The sequence below is a fragment of the Neoarius graeffei genome, chromosome 11 (genome assembly GCF_027579695.1).
Source record: "Neoarius graeffei isolate fNeoGra1 chromosome 11, fNeoGra1.pri, whole genome shotgun sequence".
Classification (NCBI taxonomy): domain Eukaryota; kingdom Metazoa; phylum Chordata; class Actinopteri; order Siluriformes; family Ariidae; genus Neoarius; species Neoarius graeffei.
The window spans coordinates 71,373,070-71,399,847 of record NC_083579.1 but is presented as its reverse complement, the minus strand read 5'-3'; the positions used below and the strand labels follow the sequence as shown (position 1 = coordinate 71,399,847).

Here is a 26,778-nt window from a genome sequence, read left to right as displayed (position 1 = left end):
TCATTCAGGTATACCAGGAAGGAGGTACACAGAACACCAAAGCTCCAGTATCCATGGAGTTCTTGTATTGTTCCTGTAGTCTGCCAGGCCCTTAGGATAAATAAATCAGAGTGACTCAGCCTACAGAGGTAGTTGTATATTTGAGGACGAGTGCTGAAGGTTGTCTGAAATGAGGATTTTTATTCCTCACTCAGGAATTACCTGACCTTTTACCCGAATAGTTTATAGACACAATCAAACCTGTTTGTTTTATGACGAAGCCATCCTTTGAATTTAATGCATGTAGTTTCTGTACTGTTACAATACATTTCAAGCCCAGCTTAGCTATGAACCTATTACAGATTACAATGGAGAGGGAGGAAAAGTGCTCAAAGGAGCTTGTCGTTTATTCAAGAACTTTAAAAGTTGGTTATAAACCAAATTACAAAAACAATCAAGATACTGTTCTGCTTTTTTTTTTTTTTGTAAGAAAAGAATGTTGAAATTAACAAAAAGTTGAGAGGTAATTCTATAAACATCATAATAGACAGACAAAGACAAAAACAAAAATAACATTTCCACAAACTTTGGTGAAACTCATATTTAGGACCATATGTATAATACATTCCAGAATGATACCCTCAGACGATGAGAGCACACAACAGTAGCCTCTACCTTTTTAATTCGAACAAACACGGTCAGACTGTGCCAGTGTTCGACTCCAAAACCATAATTCTACACACGCTACGGGCGAAAAAGGTGTTCGGCGCTAACCACTGTCAAAATCACTTACAAATTACAGGTCCCTAAAAGTAATGCTTTTATACAAGTAAATGGAAAAATTTAACGACTATTACGTTTGGATCCAGATACGGTTCCATTCTAATGCATTATAGTCCATCAACCCAGAAATAAGCCATGCATTTTTTTTCCTCATCCAGTTATTATAAAACATTCGTTCACGTAGGTTAAATAGGACTTTTTGGTGATTAACTGTTTTGCTAATCATCCCCTTTTCAAAGCATTATCTCCCCGAAACAACTGCTACACAAATCACCAGTGTTAGTCCTTGGGGTCACTGGAGAGAGTCTGCATTTACAAAAGATCAATGAACAAAGAAAGCACATGAGAGGAATGAAATACTTGAGGTCCCACTCCAAATCCAGTCACATAGCTGTCACAGAGGAAATGAGGCAATGGCGATGCCAGCGAGTCTCCTCGTTCCTGCTGAGGTTCAGGTCCTCCGTGGTATGACCAGAGCATGATACGAGTTGTAGAAAAGCACCTTTTGCTATATGTAGAACTGGTGCACAGCTAACTGGTCCATAAACGGGCGCACCAAGTTGTCTGTGGCAAAATAGAAGATCAAGCCAAAGGTAATAGAGATGGGGAGAGCTGGGAGGGCTTTCTTAAAGATGGCCAAGAGCAACAGTGTGAGACACAAGCCCTGGAAAAAATGAAGACGCACAAAAATCTTTCAATCACAGAATGTAGAGAAAAAAAAAAAAAAGCTACAACCAAAGTAAGACATACATAAATAGCTATGAAATTAAATTTACACACACAGACACACGAAATCGAGTCATCAGCTATCCATATATGACAAAGATTGAGTGGAATAACTTATCCTACCCACATTTCACTGGATTTTGAGAAACCGAGCATTTTTATTTTTAGCAAATTCTATAAATAAAAAAAACTTTATACTAGTGCTGTCAAGCGATTAAAATATTTAATCGCGATTAATGTTGCGACTGTCATAGTTAACTCGCGATTAATCGCAATTTAATCGCACATTTTTGTCACATGAAAAACCATGTAATTCTCTTCTCAGCATAAAAAAGTGAATGGGCTTACTCACCGTTCGAACTACGGGGGTACTCGGGGGATCCGAGATCCCCTGAAACAGACATGAGATCCCTTGAAAACATGATTTGGGAAATGTTAGGGGGTCTCTAAAATATTGGCAAAATAATGTTTACTGACATAGCAGCGATCGTGTTTAACGGGAAGCATTTGCATATCCGAAGTGAGCACGCAATGGAGATCCGCGCTCTGAGACAAGCGCAAGCACCCCCCCAAAGGAAAAAAAAGGGCCCCCCCCGAAAATATCGGCATAGTTCGAACACTGGTTGTACCAATTTTTTTTTTTTTTTTATTGCAGAGCATAACACGTCTTGTCACAGCCACCGCAAAGTGGGACTGGAGCCGCCGATGGGAAAACGAAACCTAAGCCGAGCACCGTGGCTCTTCGGGGGAGGGCAGAGGACTCTGGCTGTGCGGGGCGTGGCATTACAGTCTAGCTGCTATCGTTTTTCTAAGCAAAGTCTCTGTTCCAAGTTCCTGGCAGTTTCAAAAGCTTATGAAAAACCTACATCATGTCACAGAGCGTTAATCTTGCGATAAAAAAAAAATTATCGCCGTTAAAATTGAGTCAAGTTAACGCGTTAATAACGCGACATTTTTGACAGCACAACTTTATATAAAACGTCTGACAATCATTTCCGCTTAGAATGTAAACAAACCGGTGAAACGACAGGAGCAATTTGTGAAAATTGCTATAATTCTTGGGGAGAAAATTATATATTATCAAATACTATCATTCCATATTTGGGTTTATTTTTGTATTTTGGGGTGGGGTTTTGTTTTCGAGTAGAGTTTTTATTTCGTTCTTGGTTGGTTCAGCAACACGCTCCGCCATTTTGTTTTTCCTCTACTCATAGTATGAGCTGACAGCCTTGGAGTAGAGTAGCCAATCAGAGTGCACGATTGCTCAGATCCAGTCAATGTGGATAAAATACGTTTAAAAAATTTAAAATCACCACTCACTCTCTCGCACAATAATATGAAATATGAATATATTAATGAAATATATTTAGAGGTTAAATTAAATATTCGTGCACATGACCTTTTTGTGGCCAGGCAGAGAAAGAAAAATGGGGGAAAAAAACAAAAACAAAAAACCCTACTTCAAGTATTACTACAGCGCTGGGGTGTCGTGGCTCAGGTGGCTAAGGCGCCATACCATAAATCCGGGGACCCGGGTTCGATTCCGACCCGAGGTCATTTCCCGATCCCTCCTCGTCTCTTTCTCCCACTCATTTCCTGTCCTGTCTCTACACTGTCCTATCCAATAAAGGTGAAAAAAGCCCAAAAAAATATCTTTAAAGAAAAAAGTATTACTACAGCGCTCAGTGTTCGCTGTCAGATCCAGAAACTGACCAAGCGCTGAATATGCCTGTGTTTTCTCTTCCAAAGTTGGTCCAATCTTTTCTTCTGAGCTGATTAATGTACGTGCCATTAAATCATCTACGTGCCTTTCTGTAAATTCTATTCCTCAGAGATATATTTCCTTTTAATTGTGTTTGCGTGTGTATGATGGATGCCTTGTGTATCCTGTGTCCGTCTGGTGTGCTAGTCGTGTGCACGTCCTCAGAAATTAAAACGCTGCGTGTCTACAAGATGCAAACATGAACAGTTGGGGCGGTGTTGGGGAAGTGACGCATCACCTTGTTTCTTTCATGCAAATCTGCAAGTTTTACACAGTCCGAGTTCTCTGATGTGGCCTTTAGCGGAATCTTCCAGTGAAACGCGCGGCACGGAGACAAATACACGAACAATTACGTTTGCTGTGCAGCCGGTTAAAGCGCAACTACATCTCCTTCCTTACTGGTAAACTTCGATTTGTGACAACTTATGATTCAAACTGCTTCAGGGATAAAATCCCTGCGAGTTGATAATCAGATCGTTTGGCCGGTTTTGCTAAAATTTGACTCCAACTTGATTTCATCCAGTTTAAAGGAGTACGCCACCCCCAGGTGAAATTGAGTTAGTCCTTAGAGTTGGATGAGTGAGCCAAAGCGTTTTGTAGCCGACCCAGCCATTGTCCTGATCTGGAAATGTCCCGGTTAGCTTTAGCTTAGTCGCTGTAATCCGGCGTGTCCAGCTAGCATTGTCATTGCAAAAGTGAATCAAATAACTCAAGATTTTTTATAATTATTTCTCATGACCTGTACATTCACATCGAGTACACATATCAATGCAAATTAACACGAAGTTACTAGACCAATTTATATCTGGAACTATTTTCGGCCACAGCACAGGCAAAGCACGGCTGCAGGCGCAAAGACACCGCGCAGCGCCTGAAAACCCTGGTTTCCCTGGTAACACTGGTGTATTGACGGAAGTTGTGGTGCTGCGTGGTGTCTTTGCGCCTGCAGCGGTGCATTGCCTGTGTTGTGGCCGAAAATAGTTCCACATATAAATTGGTCTAGTAAATCCCTTCGTGTTAATTTGCATTGATATGTGGACTCGATGTGAATGTACAGGTCATGAGAAATAATTATAAAAAATCTTGAGTTATTTGATTCACTTTTGCAACGACAATGCTAGCTGGACACGCCGGATTACAGCGACTACGCTAAGCTAAAGCTAACCGGGACGTTTCCAGATCAGGACAATGGCTGGGTTGGCTACAAAACGCTTTGGCTCACTCATCCAACTCTAGGGACTGCAGGGACTGACTCAATTTCACCTGGGGGTGGCGTACTCCTTTAAGTAACCTATCTGGACACTGGATTATTCCTGAATTTCTTGAGTTAGAGATTAAGGCTTATTTTTCCATGCACCACATACATGTTTCTACTATTACATATTTAAGTCTGATTAATTCCTGCACGCACACAATTCAGTCATCTTCAGGAACCGCTTTATTCTGCTTGGTGTCATGGTGGAGCCAATTCAGGGATCAGACTCTGGAATAACAGTCCATCACAAGCCACTACGTTCACACACGGACCATTCGGAATAACCAATCCACCGAGTGTCATATTTGGGAGGAAACCGGAGCACACAGAGGAACTTGTGAGAACATAAACTCCACAGAGAGGAACCCAAGCTCTGATTTGAACCAGACCTTCAAGCTGTAAGGACCTACCTGCTGTGCCACCAAAAAAACACCTCACAAATTTGTAGGTGGATTACTTACAATAAGAATCGCCACAAAGCAGGCCAATGTTGTGTTCCAGTCACCGCTGGCTGTCGCTGAAGCCTTTCCCACCAGCATACTATAGAAGATGAAGTCACCAAGACCGAGCTTCACTCCCCCTGGAAGAATAGAAACGTACATCTTAAAACTTTCACAGTTCACTCAATCCATAATAAATCTGATCACTATATAGACATTTTCATAAACAGTTCAACATTCCAAACAGACACAATGCAGGCAAGAAAAGATTTAGATAAGTCGTGCTCATAATAAGAAGCGATAATACAGATGTATGCTTATATTTGATGCACAGCAGTGTTGCTGTATGGATTAGAGCCAAGCCCTACAGCTGCTTCCATATTTGGGGTAGCTACACTTGAAAGGGAATCACTGTCCATAACAAAGGGGCAAAATCCCCTCAGTTCATCATGAACTGATGATCTGTTTCAGCCAAATGTAATTTTCAACCTGTAGTGGGCGCACTAGCCGTGAATTAAAGGTTAAAAATATATATCTTTTTACAGAGGCAGCACGGTGGTGTAGTGTTTAGCGCTGTCGCCTCACAGCAAGAAGGTCTGGGTTCGAGCCCCGGGGCCGGCGAGGTCCTTTCTGTGCGGAGTTTGCATGTTCTCCCCGTGTCCGCGTGGGTTTCCTCCGGGTGCTCCGGTTTCCCCCACAGTCCAAAGACATGCAGGTTAGGTTAACTGGTGACTCTAAATTGACCGTGAATGTGAATGGTTGTCTGTGTCTATGTGTCAGCCCTGTGATGACCTGGTGACTTGTCCAGGGTGTACCCAGCCTTTCGCCCGTAGTCAGCTTGGATAGGCTCCAGCTTGCCTGCGACCCTGTAGAACAGGATAAAGCAGCTACAGATAATGAGATGAGATCTTTTTACAGACTACCTTAATTTTTGTATTAGGCCACATGCAGTTCAAAACAAATCCGAGTCACCATACCTTTCGAAGGTTGTTTAGTTGTCCCTCTGAAGGAACCCTAAAGGTTCTTTGTAGAACCCTATAACCTGAGATTTCCTGATCAGAAATGGGTTCAAGTAGAGCCCTTTTCGGAAGAAAGTCCCTTCCTATGCCATGTGGCGCATAGAGCAGCGCTGATCTCCGTTTCCGTAGCCCTCAGCCTCTCGCCTATTACCTAGCTAGGGTTACAGTGGGGGGCTGGTCCTCTGGTAACCGTGAAAGTTTGACTCCCCACTTGCACCTGTATTGCAGCGCGCCTTGCCAGATGGCAGTAGGTACCATTTTTATGATGGTCTTTGGTGACTAGAACTTGCGATTTCCCAATCGAAAGGCAGACACGCTAACCACTACACCAACTCACGGTTTTTCATTAGAAGATCATGACTAATTAATCAAGAAGCTTTGGAAAACTCTGGAATTAACTCGAAACCATCCCATCCCATGTCAAAACTATTTGGAAACTAGCATCAATTGCTTTACTGCCTGTTCATTGATAAGGAGCATTACAAAGCTTTTGTTTTTAACAATCCCCTTCGCACCAATTAAAAGTATTGGCACTCCTGGCTTCATTTTAGTAAGCGCACTATTTTCCTGGAGGTCAATACTATTGCCGTGTCTCGTCCACAACAGGAGCCCCATGAGTGAGGCAAGGGACAGTTCGTATCATACACGCACTGATCAGCCATAACATTAAAACCATTAACTGGTGAAGCAAAGACCATGGATTTTTTTCATTACAATGGCACCTGTCAAAGGGTGGGATAGATGAAGCAGCAAGTGAACAGGCAGGTTCTCCAAGTTGATGTGTTGGACCCAGAAAGGGGGGGATTGGGCAAGCGTAAGGATTTGAACGACTTTGACAAGGGCCAAATTGTGATGGCCAGATCATCTCCAAAACAGCAGGTCTTGTGGTGTGCAGTCGTTAATACCTACCAAGTGGTCCAAGGAAGGATAACCAGTGAACCGGTGACAGGGTCCTGGGTGTCGAAGGTTCATTGATTCACATGGGGCACGAAGGCGAGCCCGTCTGGTCCGATCTCACAGAAGAGCTACTGTAGTACAAACTGGTGAAAACGTTAATGCTGGCTATGATAGAAAGGTGTCGGACCTTGCTACACAGCCATAGACCATGCCCATGTTGACATCTGTCCACCACCAAAAGTGCCTACAATAGGCACGTGAGCATCAGAACTGGACCCATGGAGTGACGGAAGACGGTGGACTGGTCTGACGAATCACGTTTTCTTTTATGTCACGTGGACAGCCGGGTCCACTTACCTGGGGAAGAGATGGCACCAGAATGCACTATGGGAAGAAGGCACGCCGGCAGAGGCAATATGATGCTCTGGGCAACGTTCTGCTGAGAAACCTTAAGTCCCGGCTTTCTTTCATGTAGATGTTACTTTGACACGTACCACCCACCTAAATGTTTACTTGCAAACCAAGTAAACCCCTTCGTGGCAATGGTATTCCCAAATGGCCTCTTTCAGCAGGATAATGTGCCTTGCCACACTGCAAAAATTGTTCAGGAACATGACCAAGAGTTCAAGGTGTTGACTTGGTCTCCAAATTCCCCAGATCTCAATCCGATCAAGAATCCGTAGGAGGTGCTGGACAAACAAGTCCGATCCAGAGAATCCCTACCGTACAACTTTTAGGACTTAAAGGGGAACTGAAGGCAATTTTGTTTTTATTTTCAAAATTCTATTTCTCTCATTTTATTAAATATCGGAATGCATTTTTGATCGCTATTTTGTCGCTGCTATAGCAAGTTATGAGTGTTTGAAATATGCTCTGTAATATATCAGTCCGTATGTCAAAGCAATGGCCGTAAACGAGATTCGTCGAGACCTGTGCGAGACATCGTAGGACTGAAGTAAAACGTACAGCGCAAATCAAAGTGACCGACATCTGCCAACGTTCCCTGTATCCAAAATCGCACTTGTTCACTACTGCCTACATAAGGAATTACTACATAGAGGACTATATAGCGAGCTCATTGGTAAAATGAAAAAACACTTTCAGACACTACTCAGTCACGCTGGTATTTACGTCATTACTGTCGCACAATTAAAACGTGCCAGATCAGTCGGCTGGTGGGTTTTCAAAATAATAAAAAAATACATACATACATGCGTTTTTGTGATAAACCCATATTATACTGAGCGCATTTCCCACATCAATCAATACAAAATTACCTGCATCTTTCAGGTTTTTTTTTTTAAACCAAGGCGAAATACTTCCTTCTTTACCACTGCCTTTTATTAAATCAAATTTAAGACTTTTAATTTGATTTCTTTCAGCGCAGACAGTATTACAAAATGGCGTTCCCACTATATAGTACCCTATATAGCGAGTAGGGCGCGATTTCGAACAACGTTGTCAAAAGACGTGCAGGGCCTCTTTCGAATGCTGATGTAATCAAACCGGAAGTTTTGTTTGTTTTGATAGCAATCAGGAAAGTTTGAAAAAAGTAGGCAGTAATCGTCATTTAAACTCGTTTTTGTGCAATACTTCGTTTGGAAAACAGTTTTCAAAATGGCGGCACGGACACCTGGCTGACACTTGACGTTTCGAAGTCTCGCACAAGTCTAGTGAAGATCACGCGGATAAGCGACGCCTCTCGTGGATCAAACGAACTAAATTCAACACGGCTAAAAACCGAATCGGCCGATAAGTATAATATTTAATTGCCAATACGAGTCATGATATAAGGTTACTAAAACCGAAAACGTAACTGAATAACAGGTTAATTAAGAAATAAAGCAAGTTTAAAAATGACTTCAGTTCTCCTTTAAAGGATGTCTTGTGATTGTCTTTGTCCCAGATATCACAGAACACCTTCAGAGGTCTTGTGGAGTCCATGTCTCAACAGGTCAGGAGTGTTTTTGGTGGCATACGGGGGACCCACAAAACATTAGGCAGGTGGCTTTAATGTTATAGCCGACTGGTGCGGAGTTAAATCAAAAGGAGAAGTTTTATAAAGATAAACCATGGATTGAGACGATATATTTATTTAAAAAAAAAAAAACTCCACACGTTCTTTTTTGAATTAAGTTTTGTATCAGGCCAAAGAAAGTCAATTTCCAATCTATTCAGTGACTGCACAAGACGCTGAATGAATTTCAATAATTATTTAAATACTAAATGAATTGCGTGAGACTTCAGCATACTTTGTCAAAACCGAGTGCCAGTAACGTCTAAAATTAAACCCTTATAGCCGACCGTCATGTTATCCTGGAGGACCGACCATCGGCCTCTGTTCCACTCATACTCACTCTCCTCCTCATCTGCTGGTGGTGGGCGTGCTGATGGCATCTGTTGGATCTCGCGTCTCGATTCCTCGGTGGACTGCAGAGGGCCAAGACGGTGCTCTTGTTGTCCAACCCAATCAGACGTGAAACCCCCATCATCCTCTGGCTGAGCCACTGGAGCCGTTGCAACTACAGGATACATCAAGAGGCCTTAAAGTGAGGTCAAAAGTTAGGGCAGGGAAGAAAAGAAAATACTGTTTGCCAATCGTGCATACTAGTTCATTAAAAAAAAATAAGTATTTGTCACTAACAGAGATAAACATGCACTGCAGCAGCTGAAACGAGTTGAACGACCCACTCTGGGCAGCAAATTATAAGACCTACCATGGATCTCTTCTTTAGGGGCAGCTTCTGAAGAGTTATTCCTCGACTCTGCGTTGTCGGCCATGCCAACCAGCCACACCATAGTCGCTGGCAAACACAAAGAACGTCATTATTAAAACCAAACATGTACTAATTCATAGAAAGCAACACACAGACTAGTGAGTTTTCTTGGGAATATCTACAAGAGTAGATGAGGCCTGGAAACATCGGTTCGTTCCTTTCTTGAGCCGTTTCAACCAGGATCCGAAGAGGTCCTTTCGGGCACAACACAGCCAACAGGTCTGAGAGAGAGAGAAATACATTCTATGAGTCAAATCATCCCCCAACATGTGCTTGTTCTTAACCCTGGTTTCCCTACCAATGGAGCACTTGCATGTGACGTCACAGCCGATCCAGATTGTGACAGACGCCATCTTGTCGGTCAAACGCCATATTTCCGCCTTCTACTTCTGGTTCTACTTCTACCTTTTCTTCTGGAAAACCCTACTATATACAATTCTACTACAACGGCTGCGGCTACAAGCTCTCCCTACCTGTGCACGTTTATGTTTCTTGTGTGTATTTTTGTGTGTTGTTCGTCTGTACCGGACTTCAATATCCACTACAGCCGTATGGACTTACTGGACATTGGTTTCCAGCAGAAAATGACGGTTTGTAGCGATTTCCATCGCATGCACAACATTCCGGACGAGATAGCGAGACCAGCGGGGTCTCCGTGGATTGTTATCGGAAGCAAAGCGAAGGAGGCGGCGCCGGGAGCGGAAGCAAAAGCGAGGCTGCAGGCAGAGCCGGCCTGTTGACTAAGCTCAGAAAACAGCTACTCAAATCTCCACTGCTAAGCCTCCACCTCTCCAACGCCAGATCCATGGTAAACAAGACGGACGATTTGGAATTACAGCTGGAATTACCTTATTCTATTCTATAATCGGCTGGTCAGTGCTATACTCAATACTTAAGTGACTTACCCGTCCAATGAGGATTATTTTCTTGTTTACAAGATGCCACATCTGAGTCGCTGACAAATCCTGAATTTCTGTAAAGATAACTGTCCAGAGATTTATAAGCACGCAGTGCTTCACCACTGAACAGCGAGGGAAAGTTGATGAGGTAATTATACACGTCTGGGTATTCCGCTGGCAGTTCAAAATCCATTGACACAGTCGTGAAAACTACTCCGGTAAGCCATAAGGGTCACTAATCTGTAGATTGTTTATTTTAGACATATATCTAGTTATCTGTTCATTAAAAAAATGAGCCGTGTAGTCCGTCGGTTGAAACTGATCCATTCTGTACACGAGTGCAGCAGTATTCAGCGGTGTTTTTTACCGACAAGATGGCGGCTGTGTACTTTCCGGTCACGTGACTGCAAGATCTCTATACAGCGAGACAGTGACCAAACATGTTTGTGCCCCCCCAGTCTCCCAGATTGATGTAAACAAACAATACCATATGCTTTCCTCCTCAGCTATATGCTACTGAAGATGATATGAACTTGTAACAAAGAAACGGGAATGTGTAAACTGAATACGTTTCGACAGGAGTTTGCGCTTCATTAAGGCAAATATAGTGTATACAAAGTGCGTGGAAGTGGAAGAATATTTTATTTCTCCTCATTGCAACTGAACCCTACTCGAGTTTGCTTGAGACCTGACTGAGGCCACTTTGCAACTGCCGTCTACTCGCCTGCGTAAAGGAACCAAAGAGGAAAATGAGCCATGATTTGATTCGAACAGATTAAAAACAGTGCATCGGTGAAAGCACCCCAACACACCTTTTGAATGTAAATCGGCCTTAAAGGGCACATCACGGGTAAATTCAGGAGCAAGATCAATCAAATGCTCTTATTTTATATTAAACTTTGGTCAAATACAGTGGAGGAAATAATTATTTGATCCCTTGCTGATTTTGTAAGTTTGCCCACTGGCAAAGATATGAACAGTCTATAATTTTAAGGGTAGGTTTATTGTAACAGTGAGAGATAGAATATCAAAAAGAAAATCCAGAAAATCACATTTTATCAAATATATAAATTGATTTGCATTTCGTTGAGTGAAATAAGTATTTGATCCCCTACCAGCCATTAAGAGTTCTGGCTCCTACAGACCAGTTAGACACTCCTAATCAACTCGTTACCTGCATTAAAGACAGCCATCTTAAATTGACACCTGTATAAAAAGACACCTGTCCACAGAATCAATCAAATCAGACTCCAACCTCTCCAACATGGGCAAGACCAAAGAGCTGTCTAAGGATGTCAGGGACAAGATTGTAGAGCTGCACAAGGCAGGACTGGGCTACAAAACCATAAGCAAGAAGCTGGGTGAGAAGGAGACAACTGTTGGTGCAATAGTTCGAAAATGGAAGAAATACAAAATGACCATCAATCGACCTCGGTCTGGGGCCCCACGCAAGATCTCACCTCGTGGGGCATCAATGACCACGAGAAAGGTGAGAGATCAGCATAGAAGGAGGAGCTTGTTAATGATCTTAAGGCAGCTGGGACCACAGTCACCAAGAAAACCATTGGTAACACATTACGTCGTAATGGATTACAATCCTGCAGTGCCCACAAGGTCCCCCTGCTCAAGAAGGCACATGTGCAGGCCCAGCTGAAGTTTGCCAATGAACACCTGAATGATTCTGAGAGTGACTGGGAGAAGGTGCTGTGGTCAGATGAGACCAAAATCGAGCTCTTTGGTATCAACTCAACTCGCCGTGTCTGGAGGAAGAAAAATGCTGACCATGACCCAAAGAACACCATGCCCACTGTCAAGCATGGAGGTGGAAACATTATGCTTTGGGGGTGTTTCTCTGCTAAGGGCACAGGACTACTTCACCGCATCAACGGAAGAATGGATGCAACCATGTACCATAAAATCCTGAGTGACAACCTCCTTCCCTCTGCCAGGACACTGAAAATGGGTCGTGGATGGGTCTTCCACCACGACAATGACCCAAAACATACAGCCAAGGCAACAAAGGAGTGGCTCAAGAAGAAGCACATTAAGGTCATGGAGTGGCCTAGCCAGTCTCCGGCCCTTAATCCCATAGAAAACCTATGGAGGGAGCTGAAGCTCCGAGTTGCGAAGCGACAGCCTCAAAACCTGAATGATCTAGAGATGATCTGCAAAGAGGAGTGGACCAAAATTCCTCCTGACACGTGCGCAAACCTGGTCATCAACTACAAGAAACATCTGACCGCTGTGCTTGCCAACAAGGGTTTTGCCACCAAATACTAAGTCTTGTTTGCTAGAGGGTTCAAATACTTATTTCACTCAAAGAAATGCAAATCGGTTTATATCTTTTATATAAAAATATTTTCTGGATTTTCTTTTTGATGTTTTGTCTCTCAGTTAAAATAAACCTACCATTAAAAAAAATTATAGAATCTTCATTTCTTTGTCAATGCACAAACTTACAAAATCAGCAAGGGATCAAATAATTATTTCCTCCACTATCTTTAACATTCTGCATTCTCAGCAATTTTTTTACCTTGCACAATACCAGAAATACTCAGTTGAAATTAAGCCATTTGAGGCGAGTTGGTCCGCCTCTGAAAAAACTTGGCATTTGGATTTCCCGGCAAACATCAATTTCCGTGACATCGCGTGCGGGACGCCTCCCTCTGACTCCTACGTCAGCGCTGGTTTATGAGAAAACGACCTGGTGGTTTTCTGCAACTTTCTTCAACGTTATCGCGTAATTATTAAAATGGTTAACAGATGTATCGTACGAGGGTGTAGCAACACCAATCTTGATGGGATCAGTACTCATCGTTTTCCAAAAGACCGGACAATAAGAGAGAAATGGGAGCGCTTGGTCTACACAGGCTGTGCAATGAAACTGCACAAGCTCGTGCAGCCTGCTGGCGCTTCAGCAGATAACGTCACGATTCTGGCTCTAGACTCCCCAGCCCTCTCAATATATTTCTGAGAAAGGGGCAAGTAAGAAAGAGTAGCAGGCAGAGGTTAAAGTGCCATTCCACCATTGGATGTATTTTTTTGGCATAAAATACAATGCATTTTATGACAACATGACTAGACAGAGAAATCTTTTAGCTTCAAAATGATAAACAATTTTTTGACAACAAGTATATTAATTTTGCGACCAAAGTCACCTACCCTTTTAATTTCCGCGCGGTAGTGAAACGTGATGTCATCGGCAGGTTCCCCTTCTTGTGTACCACGTCACGTGTGACGTGGCACAGATTATCAGCAATGGCGGATAGAACGCGATTGTCCGCTTCGGAAAAGAAGCGAAGGAAAATAGCAAGTGATGCCCAAAGGAGACGGTCGATGGTGAATATCGGCACAGCAATCGACAAGTGGAAATCGCGTTCTATCCGCCATTGCTGATAATCTGTGCCACGTCACACGTGACGTGGTACACAAGAAGGGGAACCTGCCGATGACATCACGTTTCACTACCGCGCGGAAATTAAAAGGGTAGGTGACTTTGGTCGCAAAATTAATATACTTGTCGTTGTCAAAAAATTATGTTTGATATATCATTTTGAAGCTAAAAGATTTCTCTGTCTAGTCATGTTGTCATAAAATATATTGTATTTTATGCCAAAGAATACATCCGATGGTGGAATGGCACTTTAAGCCACGGATCCCAGCAGTAATTTAAAAAAAAAAAAAAAAAAAAGAGGAATGTAAGAAACTACCGGCATGGGTCAAAGGGGCTGCAAGCCCTTTGTGGGGTGCAGGCCCCTGCTGGGGGTACGAGGGTGAAGCCCCCTGAAGCTGTTGAGATTTTAACATTTGAAGATGCTACAGAACACATTTTTTACATAGATTTAACATAGAAAAGCAACAGAATTTAACAATAATGTGTATCTATTTGATGCCATATTTTGCAATCGATGACAAGTGGCAAAAAAAAAATTTAAAATTAGATGAAAATGTAGCTTTGAAGAATATACTTGCCTAAATATTCCACTGATTTTGTTATAATAGTATCCATAGTTCATCTCATTTGTTTATTTTTGTGTTTCGAGTTCATGTCAATACTAGTCTAATAAGCGCCACATTCATTTTTCAAAAATCATGAATATGAGCAGAAATCAATGATTCAGTAATATTAGATATATACATATGTACAGCAAATATTGGAGATATTTGATTTAAACCTCTCTTTTTTTGAAAGGTTTCACTGCAGAGGAATTTAATGCTCTTTTCTGGGGTGCATTCTGTGATCTTTCCTCCAGTTTTCTCTGCTTTTGTTTCTCTGATCTTTCCTTCTGCTTTTTCTCATGTTCCTGCAGTGCTCTTTTGGATCGTTTCTTGGCTACTCTGTCCGCATGAGCTTTTGTTTCAAGTTCTGTATTCACCACATTCATTAATCTCTTCTTGGATTCGACTTCCTCTCTGGCTAAGCGCAACTACGCTTTCCACGGCATATTGAATCAAGTTCAACGCATTAGAAACAAAAGCACGAACGGAGTTAAAACACGTTTTCTAGCAAATGGGCGCAGCCATATTGTTTTCTCGTTCTATCGCGTACAGTCTCGCGGTATTTACATCAATTTAACTTCCGAGTGTTCCCGAATGTCAACGAGAACAAACGAAGCCGACGAAAACATCGCTAAACAAGCAAACCAAAATCAGAACGTATTCTTTTAACGGATATACAAGAGATTTAAAAAAAAAAAAACACTTTGGATAGAAAAATAGCGGTATTCCGCTAAATAGCGGACGTCTGGGAGCCATGTGAAGCGTAAGCTGAGCGGAGGCTGTGTTAAGGCCAATTTATGCTGACAACCCAGTCCTCGCAGATAGTGTCGCAGACCGTGTCTGCGTAGCCCTCCCACCTTCGCAGACGCTCTGTGCGCACCTCCCAAAAATTGTGACCACTGCAGAAGCCTCGCAGACAGCGCCGCAGACAAGAGGGCTCTGATTGGTCCGCTCTACATCCGCTGTACACGCACTTCCGCTTCCCTACTTTCCCGGTTTGGTTTGTTTTCACGACCGCCATTTTTAAAAACACGAGCAAAGATGGAGCAGCACGAAGAGCGGTTGATTGAGGAAGTACGTACATCTATACGACTCCAGTTCTAGTCATTATAAGTAACCGGAGGATAAACACTCCACTAACCACACCCACCAACTACTCCTAGCGACTTCGCGCCCCCTTGCGTTGTGCCGGTGAATAACATCGCGCACGCCTATTACTCCCCGCTCAACGATAAATTACAACTGTCTGCGAAAAGCCATCTGCGAAAGCCTTGTCGCAAGAGCATGCAGAGGCCTTTAGCCAGCACCGCAATGTATTAAAAAAAAAAAGGGAGGGGGGTCCGGGGGTCCTCCCTTGGAAAATTTTGAAAATGTAGATGTTAAATGGTGAATTCTGAGTGATCCTGAATGCAAAATTTTATTTTTATGAAGTATAAATTATGAAGTAAAAACTTATGAATTTCAATTCTTTGAAAAACCACTGTGAGTAGCCGGCAATGGAGCGTTTGTAGGCGGCAAAATCGCCGGTTGCCAGCAGTTATTGAGAGGACTGGAGACTCCCTTGGGATTTTTCCAGATGCGTTTTGTCATTTTGTGTTTTTCTGCTGTAGACAGACGGCCTTGTGCAAAATTACCCTTCTGGATGAGTGTGTAAAGTGACATTCTTTCATATAAAAAAACAAAACACGAAATTGGTCCAAAATATGCACTTGAAGCCTAAACCAGACAATATACTTTAGGTATTTCGGTTTGGGATGAAGAGGCCTTCGCACAGGTCTTCACACTTGGAAAGCCAGATCTGTGCTCACTTTAAAGTGCAACACCACCACTTCTATTTTGGTTTTATTGAAAACAAGCCTTTAAAAAAAAAAGGCTTTTTCCAGGTTTTCTGAAGATAACATTGTTTGGAAACATCAACAGTGTAATTCATCACATGGGTGGGGATGATCTTACAGGAAGTTTGGCTCGACACTCATAAGACGACTTTTTTTGGGGGCCCTGTTTGGACCTCGCTTAAAATGATATCCTTATCTTATACTGCAGGATGAAGAGAACTTGTGTTTCAACAGTGATTGCAGGCTATGTCATTATTTAACACAAAAGGATTTTTATACCCTCTCTTATCCATGCTGTCATTTTCATACCATTTATTCACCAACAAACTTTTCTTTGCAAGCTGGAGCATTAAGTTTTATTAAAATAAATAAAAACCCACTCCGCTTGACACGAGTGTAAATGAGACTAACTTGCTAACCATAGACCGAGATGACAGCCAGGATCAGCCACGCAGTCCACTCAGGGAGATACTTGATGAACACCAGGGACATGAGGGCGCTAATCATGATGAGGTAGGCCTGCTGCAGTCGCAGTGGACCCTTCCAGTGGACGCAGATCATTCCGACCACTCCGAAGTTCCAAATGATCACCGCCAACGTGAAGTAGTCCATGGCCACGTTGTACGTCTTAAACACCTCCCTGTAGCGCGGACACAAAGGACACACAAGTCTAAGCCGCATCGTAATCCAGATCACATCTGCTTGTGGAATATGTGAGAAAACACTCTTATGCAGGCTAATGTATCATCATGTACGCAGCTATAGTGATACTTTTACCACATTGATCACCCCTAACTTCCACGTAATTATTCCAGGTCTGCAGCTAGCTATCCATGTACAACATCGGGCAGAAACACGACTCACATCAGGTAAACGAAGGAGAAAAAGAAGAGCAGGAGCAGGGAAGAGAAGAACAGCCAGGCGTGGATCACCTGTAATAGCAATAACATCATGTCATTAAAAGTTGACGGCCTTTTGATTTCATTAAATCTGTGAAATTTAGTTCGCTCTGAAATTTGGTCATTGTGATGCGTTTATTTCCGTAATATCTTTATTTAAAAAAAAACAAAAACAAAACACACACCACACCCAGACCGTTCTGCGGCTGGGAATTTATTTAATTTAATTTGAGGGGATTCCCTCGCTGATAACGTCCATGAAATCGCTCGCTTTGCGCAGTCGAGCAGACAGAGCAAGTCCGTGTGCGCATGCGCAGGTTGACCACCTTCATCTTTTGGGTTTTACGGCAGCTGGCATCCATCCACAGTGTCGCATTACTGCCATCTACAGGTTGACCTTTGAGCGTGCACTGACAGTTCCTTCATTCTGTTGCTAAACGAACAGCTGATCACACCGAGGTGCTCGCTGAGCGCTGATATTTACACTACCGTTCAAAAGTTTGGGGTCACTTTGAAATGTCCTTATTTTTGAAAGAAAAGCACTGTTCTTTTCAATGAAGATCACTTTAAACTAATCAGAAATCCACTCTATACATTGCTAATGTGGTAAACAACTATTCTAGCTGCAAATGTCTGGTTTTTGGTGCAATATCTCCATAGGTGTATAGAGGCCCATTTCCAGCAACTCTCACTCCAGTGTTCTAATGGTACAATGTGTTTGCTCATTGCCTCAGAAGGCTAATGGATGATTAGAAAACCCTTGTACAATCATGTTAGCACAGCTGAAAACAGTTGAGCTCTTTAGAGAAGCTATAAAACTGACCTTCCTTTGAGCAGATTGAGTTTCTGGAGCATCACATTTGTGGGGTCGATTAAATGCTCAAAATGGCCGGAAAAATGTCTCGACTATATTTTCTATTCATTTTACAACTTATGGTGGGAAATAAAAGTGTGACTTTTCATGGAAAAACACAAAATTGTCTGGGTGACCCCAAACTTTTGAACGGTAGTGTATTAGCCCATGTTTACATTAGACCGTATCAGCGGATCATCAGATTAACGTTTTTAAAACGATTAGTGTGCACACAGCAACACCAATACACGATTTGCGTGCACACAGCAACGGCAATACACGGATACGCTCGGCTCCGCAGGCATCCTGCGCTCCAAATCACTCCGCCCTGAACAGCGAGTGCCCTCTGGAGGGTGCGCACTCCGGCCTTGCGCAGCTCACAGAGCGCGCGAGTGAAGTGAACAAGCTGTGATTCGGGACTGAGCCGCTGTGTGTGTGATCCCAGCGCAGATCACTTACCACTTGCAAGTGGAAGGATGGCAAGCCTAAAGACAATCATAACTACACAATGGGCAGTATTTGCATCAGTATTTGCAGTATTTTCATACTTTTATACTCTTTAATGAAAGGTGATACAAGGCGGAAGTCCGCGCCGTTTTTCAGCAGTCGCGTCACATGACCAACGCCAGCAAATCAGGAAGGTAGATGTCACAGTGACGTTGTCCAATGACGACGCCAGCTAGAGCTCAGCACAGCGTATCCGCGTATTCTCAATGTTTACACAGCACCGGAGCTGACACGATCTGGATTGAATACGTGGACGCTGGCGGATTCCCGTTTCCCGGCGTTTCCAGGCGGTTTAATGTAAACGGACAGTGCATCCGCGAAGAAAACGAGACAGATACGGTCTAATGTAAACGTAGCCTTAGTTTGGTCCTGCGTTTCCTTCCCTTCGCATTATTCTTCTCGCTTTCTGTTCCTGTCGTCAGACTTTCACGTTTCATTTGCGTCCTCCATTTTTCTCTACCGTTTCAAATTTGTATCCCACAATGCCTTGCGCAAATGGGGAAAGCCCACCACCACGACGCAGGACATGGTATCTTGTATTGCATCATGGTGAAGCAGGAAAAAAAATAGCGGAGAATTTAAGGCCACGTGGCTCTAAATTCATAGTTCTATTTAAAAAAAAAAAAAAAAAAACTAATAAAATTGGAAGTCTGCGATTCAAATTCAGTAGCCCACTAAACAAAAATACCTGGGTGTCGGGGAAAATTATTATTTTCATGACCAAAACTTAAAATCTGAAGGGCAGTGTAGCTTTAAAGATGTTATTAACACAAAGACAAGCCATATACAAATAACACAAGTAGCAACAGTAGAAAACATGTCACGTGTTTATACTTAAGAACAATAAAAAGTATGCGTTTTATTTTGTAAAAGATTTGGCACCATGGACAAACAACGTGAAAAGAATCAGCTACTAGCACGGCCTACCTTATAGCAGCGGTACTTGTAGAGCAGTACCAGCACCAGCGTCATCACCACAATCACGCTGATCATGATGGTAGCGTTGAGGATGGAATTGACAGCACGCTGGCCCACAGTGTCCGTGTCTTCACGGAATGGAGTGTAGATGCTGCAGGAGCAAAGCGCATGATCATTTGATTAGCTCTCCTTTCTCAGGTGCAGTTCTTTGCCATCATGGTTAAGCGAATCAGCAGCTCAGGTACACAGGATAGGAAGATTATTCAAAAACTACTCATGTTTAAAGCAGATACGCAGAGGCTTTATTTTTAAATACATTTCTGAGTGGATAGTATCTCCATCCCTGCCTCCTGTCTGCTGCATAAATGGGAATAAAAAAATATATACTTTTGAGAGTTAAAATCGACCGCAAAGTTGGCATCCGAGCTGCCCTGCTGAGCCAGCCAGCCCTGAGCGCGTGACGTCACAGCGGTAACTGGTTTTAAGGCCGAGGCCTTTTACAGCTATAGACCAAAGTCATATAAATAATTTATGGTGGAAGTAAGAAATACCGTTACCGACTTGCTCAACTAAGACTGATTTGACTTCATTGATTGTGGGTTGACTCATTAAAACAGGATAGGTGTTATAACTTATGCAACATACATGTACATGCATGCATTTTCACTGATAAAACGTAAAAGGCTCATTAAATAATCAGATGAACTGAGACAATCACATTCTGAAGCAAATTAAATCATCTTATACCGGTAACTTAAAGCAATAGTTCGGGATTTTTGACATGAATCTGTATGGCATCCCCGTCAACAGTGTCGTGCAAACACACTGACTTACCCCCGACAGCATCCTGCGAGTCCGGTTCTTGTCTAGTTTTGGTCCAGACGAAAGTAGTCCGGCAAGTTTGCTGGGGTCACGAAAGTAAAACGTTTTTCTTCTCGAAACAGTACGTGTTCAAAAGAGTGATATATTTGCATCACAAAACCGTTGCCAAATAAAAAGTCAGACCTCGCAATTATTTGGCGCTATATTTCGTCTCCCTCGGTATCACTGCGTGCTGTCATGTTGACAGGAATCAACACTTACTCTGAAGACAACTGACCATCGGGTCCAGCTGGCCTGGGACGCTTCTTCCAGTTAATTTTAGGAATGTGGAAAAACGTCTGCAAGACACCAACATTCAGGAGTGCAGGGAAGTCAGTGTGGTTTGTGATGCAGACAGCAGCTGGCACGCTGGCCTCCTTGTCAATTGAAAGGTCTTGCATCTGTGGCATGATGAGATCCCATTCGTGGCAGCAGTAGCACTCCACCTCTGTCTGCATTACTTTACATTTGGAACAAGTACACCACCATTTGTCGGTCACCCGGTGTCTCGCGGCTCCAGCTTCACCTTCTTCCACTTCTCTGTCCACCCTTTCTCTCTCTGCCCGTTCTAACTCCATCTGGCGCATTTCTTCATCTGTATATTCGGGTTCATAAAGATATCCCTTTGGCTGTGAGATGAAGTCAATGTTTTCAACGTCGCTGTCGTAGTCAGACATGTTGTCGCTAACTTTGCTAGCAGTAAACAATGAATGAAACAGCCGTGGCTGTCACCTGGCGGCAGCGCGCAGTGATAAGAAGGGAGAGAAAATAGTGCCAAGCGATTTCGAGGTCTGACTTTTTATTTGGCAAAGGTTTTGTGATGCAAATACAGGGTTTTTTCTAGAAAAATTTAGTATGAGGGCGCTCACCATGGCGAGGGAGCGAAGCCGGGGGGGGGGGGGGGGGGGGGGGGGGTGCCGGTTGTCCCCCCCCGCCGTGCAAAGCCTTTGAAAAATGCTCCAATGGGACATTCTGAGGCTATCGGAGAGGGAAATTGTAACAAATTGTCTGTCAACATTGAAAAAGAAAGAAGTCGTCTTCTTCTGCCCCGGACAGTCTTTGGCTTTCTTCCGCTTCGTGCCGCGGGATGACATCTTTAAATGCCCAAGTGTCAACAAAAACAACTCGCGAACTACTTCTGTTAAAAGCTCCCGCGCCGGTGGCTGAAAGGTCATTCAGTCTCGAGAAATCTCGCTCTACAAGTCAGCTGACCTTGTATGTGACCCATGTCAAATCTCGCGAGAGTAGCCGCGACAAGTAAACAACTAAACAACATGGCGCCTCAGTCTGGAAAACGCCAATTCGGATTGTTTTTGCACCGTCTGGCGGTGTATCTACTATGATTGGAATATTTTTGGAGCAATTATAACGTATTTGATGATCAGACACATTGTCACGTAGTGTTGCTGGGATGTTTTCACGGAGTCGGTAAGGGGGCGCACGCCGAGAGTAAGAGGGCGCAGCGCCCCTGTTCCCCCGTTTAGACGAAAGCCTGCAAATATATCACTCTTTTGAACACGTACTGTTTTGAGACGAAAAACGTTTTACTTTCGTGACCCCAACAAACTTGCCGGACTACTTTCGTCTGGACCAAAACTGGACTCACAGGATGCTGTCAGGGGTAAGTCAGTGTGTTTGCACGACACTATTGATGGGGATGCCATACAGATTCATGTCAAAAATCCCAAACTATCCCTTTAAACACACAATACAAGTTGCATGTATTAATCTAAATGCAGGGAAACAATGCGTTGTTTTATCCAAATAACAGTCAGAGCTTATCCGTCTGTGTTGTCGCTTCTTGAAGGCCGATTGTTTTTGAAACGATCTGACTTTCAGTTCTCCCTTCATTCGCTTCTTTCACGTAAGGGAAGGCAGCAGCAATATCCAGTTTAGAAATAAGACGGCTGCTTCACTCATTCACTTTTCTTCATGCTGTCGTCCGCCATTACTGCTCGGCTCAGGCAATTACTAAAACGCTCCTCAACAGATCAGAGGTTTCGTACGAGTCTTCAGTAAAATGTGCAGAGCAGAGGACAGACCACTTCGTAGGCGCCCGATGTGCCCGTAAACTTCTCGCAAAACGCATCCAAATCTTTGCAGTTTGAACATTCTTGGGCCATGAATATAACGTAGATCCACCTTCTGTCGTGTTGCTGCACCGGCCAGCAACACATCTACGTGGCATGGCGATAAATTAGCTCAAAATGGAGGATCGGAGTTGCAGTCAGCTCTGTGTTTTAGTAACGCGCAAATGGCGATGAGACCGATAGACTTCCTGCTGTGACGTAACGGATGTCAAGGTCATTCACTCAGACCGCTACCTATATGAATCACTTGAATCGTAAAAATGACTATATTAGATTTATTGTTAATGCTTAAAACTATTTCTGTGCCATTCTTGAGGTCTCAAGGCATTTATAAACGAAAGTGAGGCCATGGTTCTGCGTATCTGCTTTAAACATAATTCAGTTCACACTGATGAACCCCACTCGTCCCGATTCCTGGAATAAAACGTTAACACTCACAGCTGCTGGCCATCCTTTTGTGTGTAGAAACTGACTGACTTGATGGTTGCCACAACGACCACCATGCACAGTGTGACCGGGACGAAGAGCATGATGACGTGTTTGGCTCCATACTTCAGCGTGAGCTCCTCGTCCTCCTCTTCCTCATTGTCGGTAACCACTTGTGGCGCACGAGCAGAGGGAGGCTGGCCGTTGAGCTCGACCTCCCTCCGTGGCCGGGCTGTAGATCTGCCCGTGTCCGTGTGCTGGTTGGCCTCTGGTTCGTCACGTGACTGCACACAAATGCGAGATGATCAGAATGGTGTTATGCACCGGATTAGCCCTGATGGCAAGAGTGCTGAATGATCAGGACAGTGCTCAATTTACCGTGGCTAAAATCAAAGACTGAATTCAAGGGGAGGAAAAAAAAAAAATCTAACAAAAGCAAAGGAATACAGAACGCAAGAACCGTTTTCAAGAAAAGCAATCGAGAGAGCCTATTTCTATTTTCAAACTTCTGATCTATGCTATCAAATAGGATTATATACTGTATGACCATTGAGCTTTACGCTGTGTTCCAGAACAGTGGATTTTCTATATATTCTATCCACATTCACTGGATATGATCAATCGTGCGTTCTGATTGGCTACTCTACGACTAGGCTATCAGCTCATATACCGTGAGTCGAGAAAAACAGAATGGCGATGCGTGTTGCTGAATCAACCGAGGATGAAATTAAAAACTACTTGAAAACAAAACCCAAATTGAATTTTTTAAAAAATAATAATAAATTGGATGCTAAGTACGCATCTTTTTATTTTTCAAGAATTCTTATTCTCGCATTTTTCACAAATTGATCCAGTCATTTTGCCGGTTTGTTTACATTCTAAGCGGAAATTATTTTGCTGGACGTTTTGTAAAGTTCTTATATTTTATCGAATTTGCAAACAACAAATATGCGCCATTTCTCAAAATGCAGTGAATGTGGATACAAGGCCAAATAAAAAAAATAGTGTGTTTCCGGTAACCCGACCGATCGAGAATTTCCGCGTCGAAATTGCCGACCGTAAAGTTTTTATTACAAATTTCCCTCGATATTTTAGTGTAAGCGGCGTTAGTTTGTCATAATTTGTTTCAACGCATTCAAGTTGTGAAAGAAACGATAAAAAGTAAAATGTTTCGCCACTTCTATCAGCCCTCCTGCATAAACATGGAAGCGCACCTGTATACTGAAGGAGGAAGGAAAACTGAGCCGAGCCGCCATTTTGAATCCTCATTTAAGGCTGTAATGCAAATTGCTTCCTTTTGAGTATACAAGTGCACTTCCATAGCAGGAAAAACACTACATTTTGCCGCCTATGTAGTCCTCTATTTATACAAATAGGAGTCATTCAGGATTCAGCCATGTTTTTGCTCGACCCAAGTTCTACAGTAGGCTAGGCCATCTGCTTTTAATGGAAGTAGCCTAGGACGTTATTTTCATGTTATTTCTTGATAAGGTGTTTTTACGTTATTACATGAAAATATCATGAAATATCGCTTCTGTAGATCATAACTCGAACTCTCGCGATATTTTTTTTATTCGTTTAAAGATTTAAAACACTTATTTTATTATGATGTGTGGTCCTTTAGGATTCTGTGCCAAAATACTATTTTGTAAGATGTTTACTTGTGTTAATTTTTTCGAACGAGGGAAGGAAAAAAAAAAATAAATAAACTTTCCTACCTTCCGACCTTATTTTAGTATTTCATGTTACCGGAAACACACCATTTTTTTTTTGGCCTAATAAAGAAAAAAAAAAAAAAAAAGTTATTCCACTCAATCTCATTGTACATGGTTAAAGCCTAGGTCACAACCGACCGTACGTGCTCTTACGGCCGGTCTCCGTGCAAAAAATGCAAGAAACGTACGGAGGGCGCGCATGTGACGTGCTGATTTTTGAGCCGTAGACTGGCCGCAGAGGTTCTTTGTCATGTCAAACAAACTCTATGGGCGCTTACGTTTTTTTCAGGTTGCAAAACAAACTTACGGCCAACGTGCGTCTTTTTCCACGAACAAAAAACAAAAACAAAAAAACAAACAACAACAAAAAAAAAAAGCAGCGATTTGGGAAACGCCAAAAATCGCATGGCCAAAAAAATCGTACGTCTGGTTGTGACCTAGGCTTTATAAACGACTCGGTGCCTCGTCAGCTATCAGCTCATGTACAACTTGATTTCGTGGAACAACTTTATCATCGACTCTTTCTATTTACATCTCAGACAGTAATCAACTACGTACTGTATTTCTTGAAATAATCAGTCTCTGAACACGCGTGCTCTCAGTCACGCTTCAAAACCTATCAGAAACCTGAGTCTAGGATAAAGCCGTAAATCTTTGCTACTGGTGACATTTAACAGAGAATTGGAGGGGGGGATCAAGTCCAGGCAGGAAGGTTTCAATTTGCAATTGCAGCTGTTCTATACTTTTATCATTTGTGCCACACCTGTGTGTAACACTGGCACCGATCACAGAAGGGTTGGGTCAAGCAGTAAAATGCGATCGTCACTGAGCTGACTGCCACTTCACTGTTCAGCCAAGAGTCAAGCAAAACTGAGATAATCAACAAGCACTGAACTCAAACATTGGCTATTGAGCAAGACGCATATGAAAGAAACTTTGATGAGGACCTACCACATTATTGACTAAAACTTGCACATTGTCAGCCATTGATGCCTGGAAATGAGTCCAGCTTCATAGAAGAGCGGAGCAGGAGTGCCTGGAAGAACGAACAGGCAAGATATTCGTTCATTCAATCTGAACACAAACAAGTACACTGTAATGGGTTTTAAAAGATGGTTTTCTTGCTTCAGGTGCAGCTCTAGATCAAGAGATAAACTCAGTGCGTCATCATGTAATTCATGCCTGTCAGTCAAAAGCTGATGAGTCGGTAAGAAATGAACGCAGTCGGGCCTGCTGCTATAAAAAAACAAAACAGTTATTCACTTACCAGCCTTATGGTTTTTGGGTTTTCTTTTTAACCCTCCTTGAAATTAATAAGACAGATGCCATCACTCATTTCACTACTCCCAACAGAGCGAATTACCAGAGGTGGACAGTAACGAAGTACAGTTACTTGAGTACTGTACTTAAGTACACTTTTTAAGTATCTGTACTTTACTTCAGTATTTTTTTTTGGAAACTTATGACTAACTTCACTACATTTGAAAGACAAATATCGTACTTTTCACTCCACTACATTTCTATCAAGGTCCTCGTTACTTGTTACCATGAAGCAGCTTTGAAAGGGGATGTTTTTTTCTTTTCTAAAACGTGATTGGTTTATTCCCAGGTGACACTGAGACAGCCGATCAGTAATCACTAGGGTCACGTCACGTCTATGGAGCACTTGCATGTGACGTCACAGCTGATCCAGATTGTGACAGACGCCATCTTGTCGGTCAAACGCCATATTTCCGCCTTCTACTTCTGGAAAACCCTACTATATACAATTCTACTACAACGGCTGCGGCTACAAGCTCTCCCTATCTGTGCACGTTTATGTTTTTTGTGTGTATTTTTGCGTGTTGTTCGTCTGTACCGGACTTCAATATCCACTACAACCGTATGGACTTACTGGACATTGGTTTCCAGCAGAAAATGACGGTTTGTAGCGATTTCCACCGCATGCACAACATTCCGGACGAGATAGCGAGACCAGCGGGGTCTCCGTGGATTGTTATCGGAAGCAAAGCGAAGGAGGCGGCGCCGGGAGCAGAAGCAAAAGCGAGGCTGCAGGCAGAGCCGGCCTGTTGACTAAGCTCAGAAAACAGCTACTCAAATCTCCACTGCTAAGCCTCTACCTCTCCAACGCCAGATCC

At 42.9% G+C, this 26,778-nt stretch overlaps 1 protein-coding gene across 4 annotated transcripts in view; it reads right to left on the bottom strand.

The window, feature by feature from the left end:
- Nucleotides 1–243: 243 nt before the first annotated feature.
- Nucleotides 244–26,778, bottom strand: part of psen1 (presenilin 1) — a 35,461-nt gene continuing 8,926 nt past the window's right edge. For 3 of the 4 annotated variants that reach the window (XM_060934692.1, XM_060934691.1, XM_060934693.1), the window contains exons 2-11: nt 25,592–25,676; nt 22,938–23,209; nt 19,558–19,699; nt 17,236–17,303; nt 16,791–17,011; nt 9,761–9,859; nt 9,579–9,665; nt 9,219–9,404; nt 4,967–5,085; nt 244–1,426 (exon numbers count right to left, since the gene is read on the bottom strand). In XM_060934692.1, coding sequence (XP_060790675.1) covers nt 1,271–1,426; nt 4,967–5,085; nt 9,219–9,404; nt 9,579–9,665; nt 9,761–9,859; nt 16,791–17,011; nt 17,236–17,303; nt 19,558–19,699; nt 22,938–23,209; nt 25,592–25,627 — 1,386 coding nt within the window. In that variant the 5' untranslated portion in view covers nt 25,628–25,676 and the 3' untranslated portion in view covers nt 244–1,270. The remainder of the gene's footprint in view (nt 1,427–4,966; nt 5,086–9,218; nt 9,405–9,578; nt 9,666–9,760; nt 9,860–16,790; nt 17,012–17,235; nt 17,304–19,557; nt 19,700–22,937; nt 23,210–25,591; nt 25,677–26,778) is intronic. The other variant, XM_060934694.1, reaches the window with a different exon arrangement.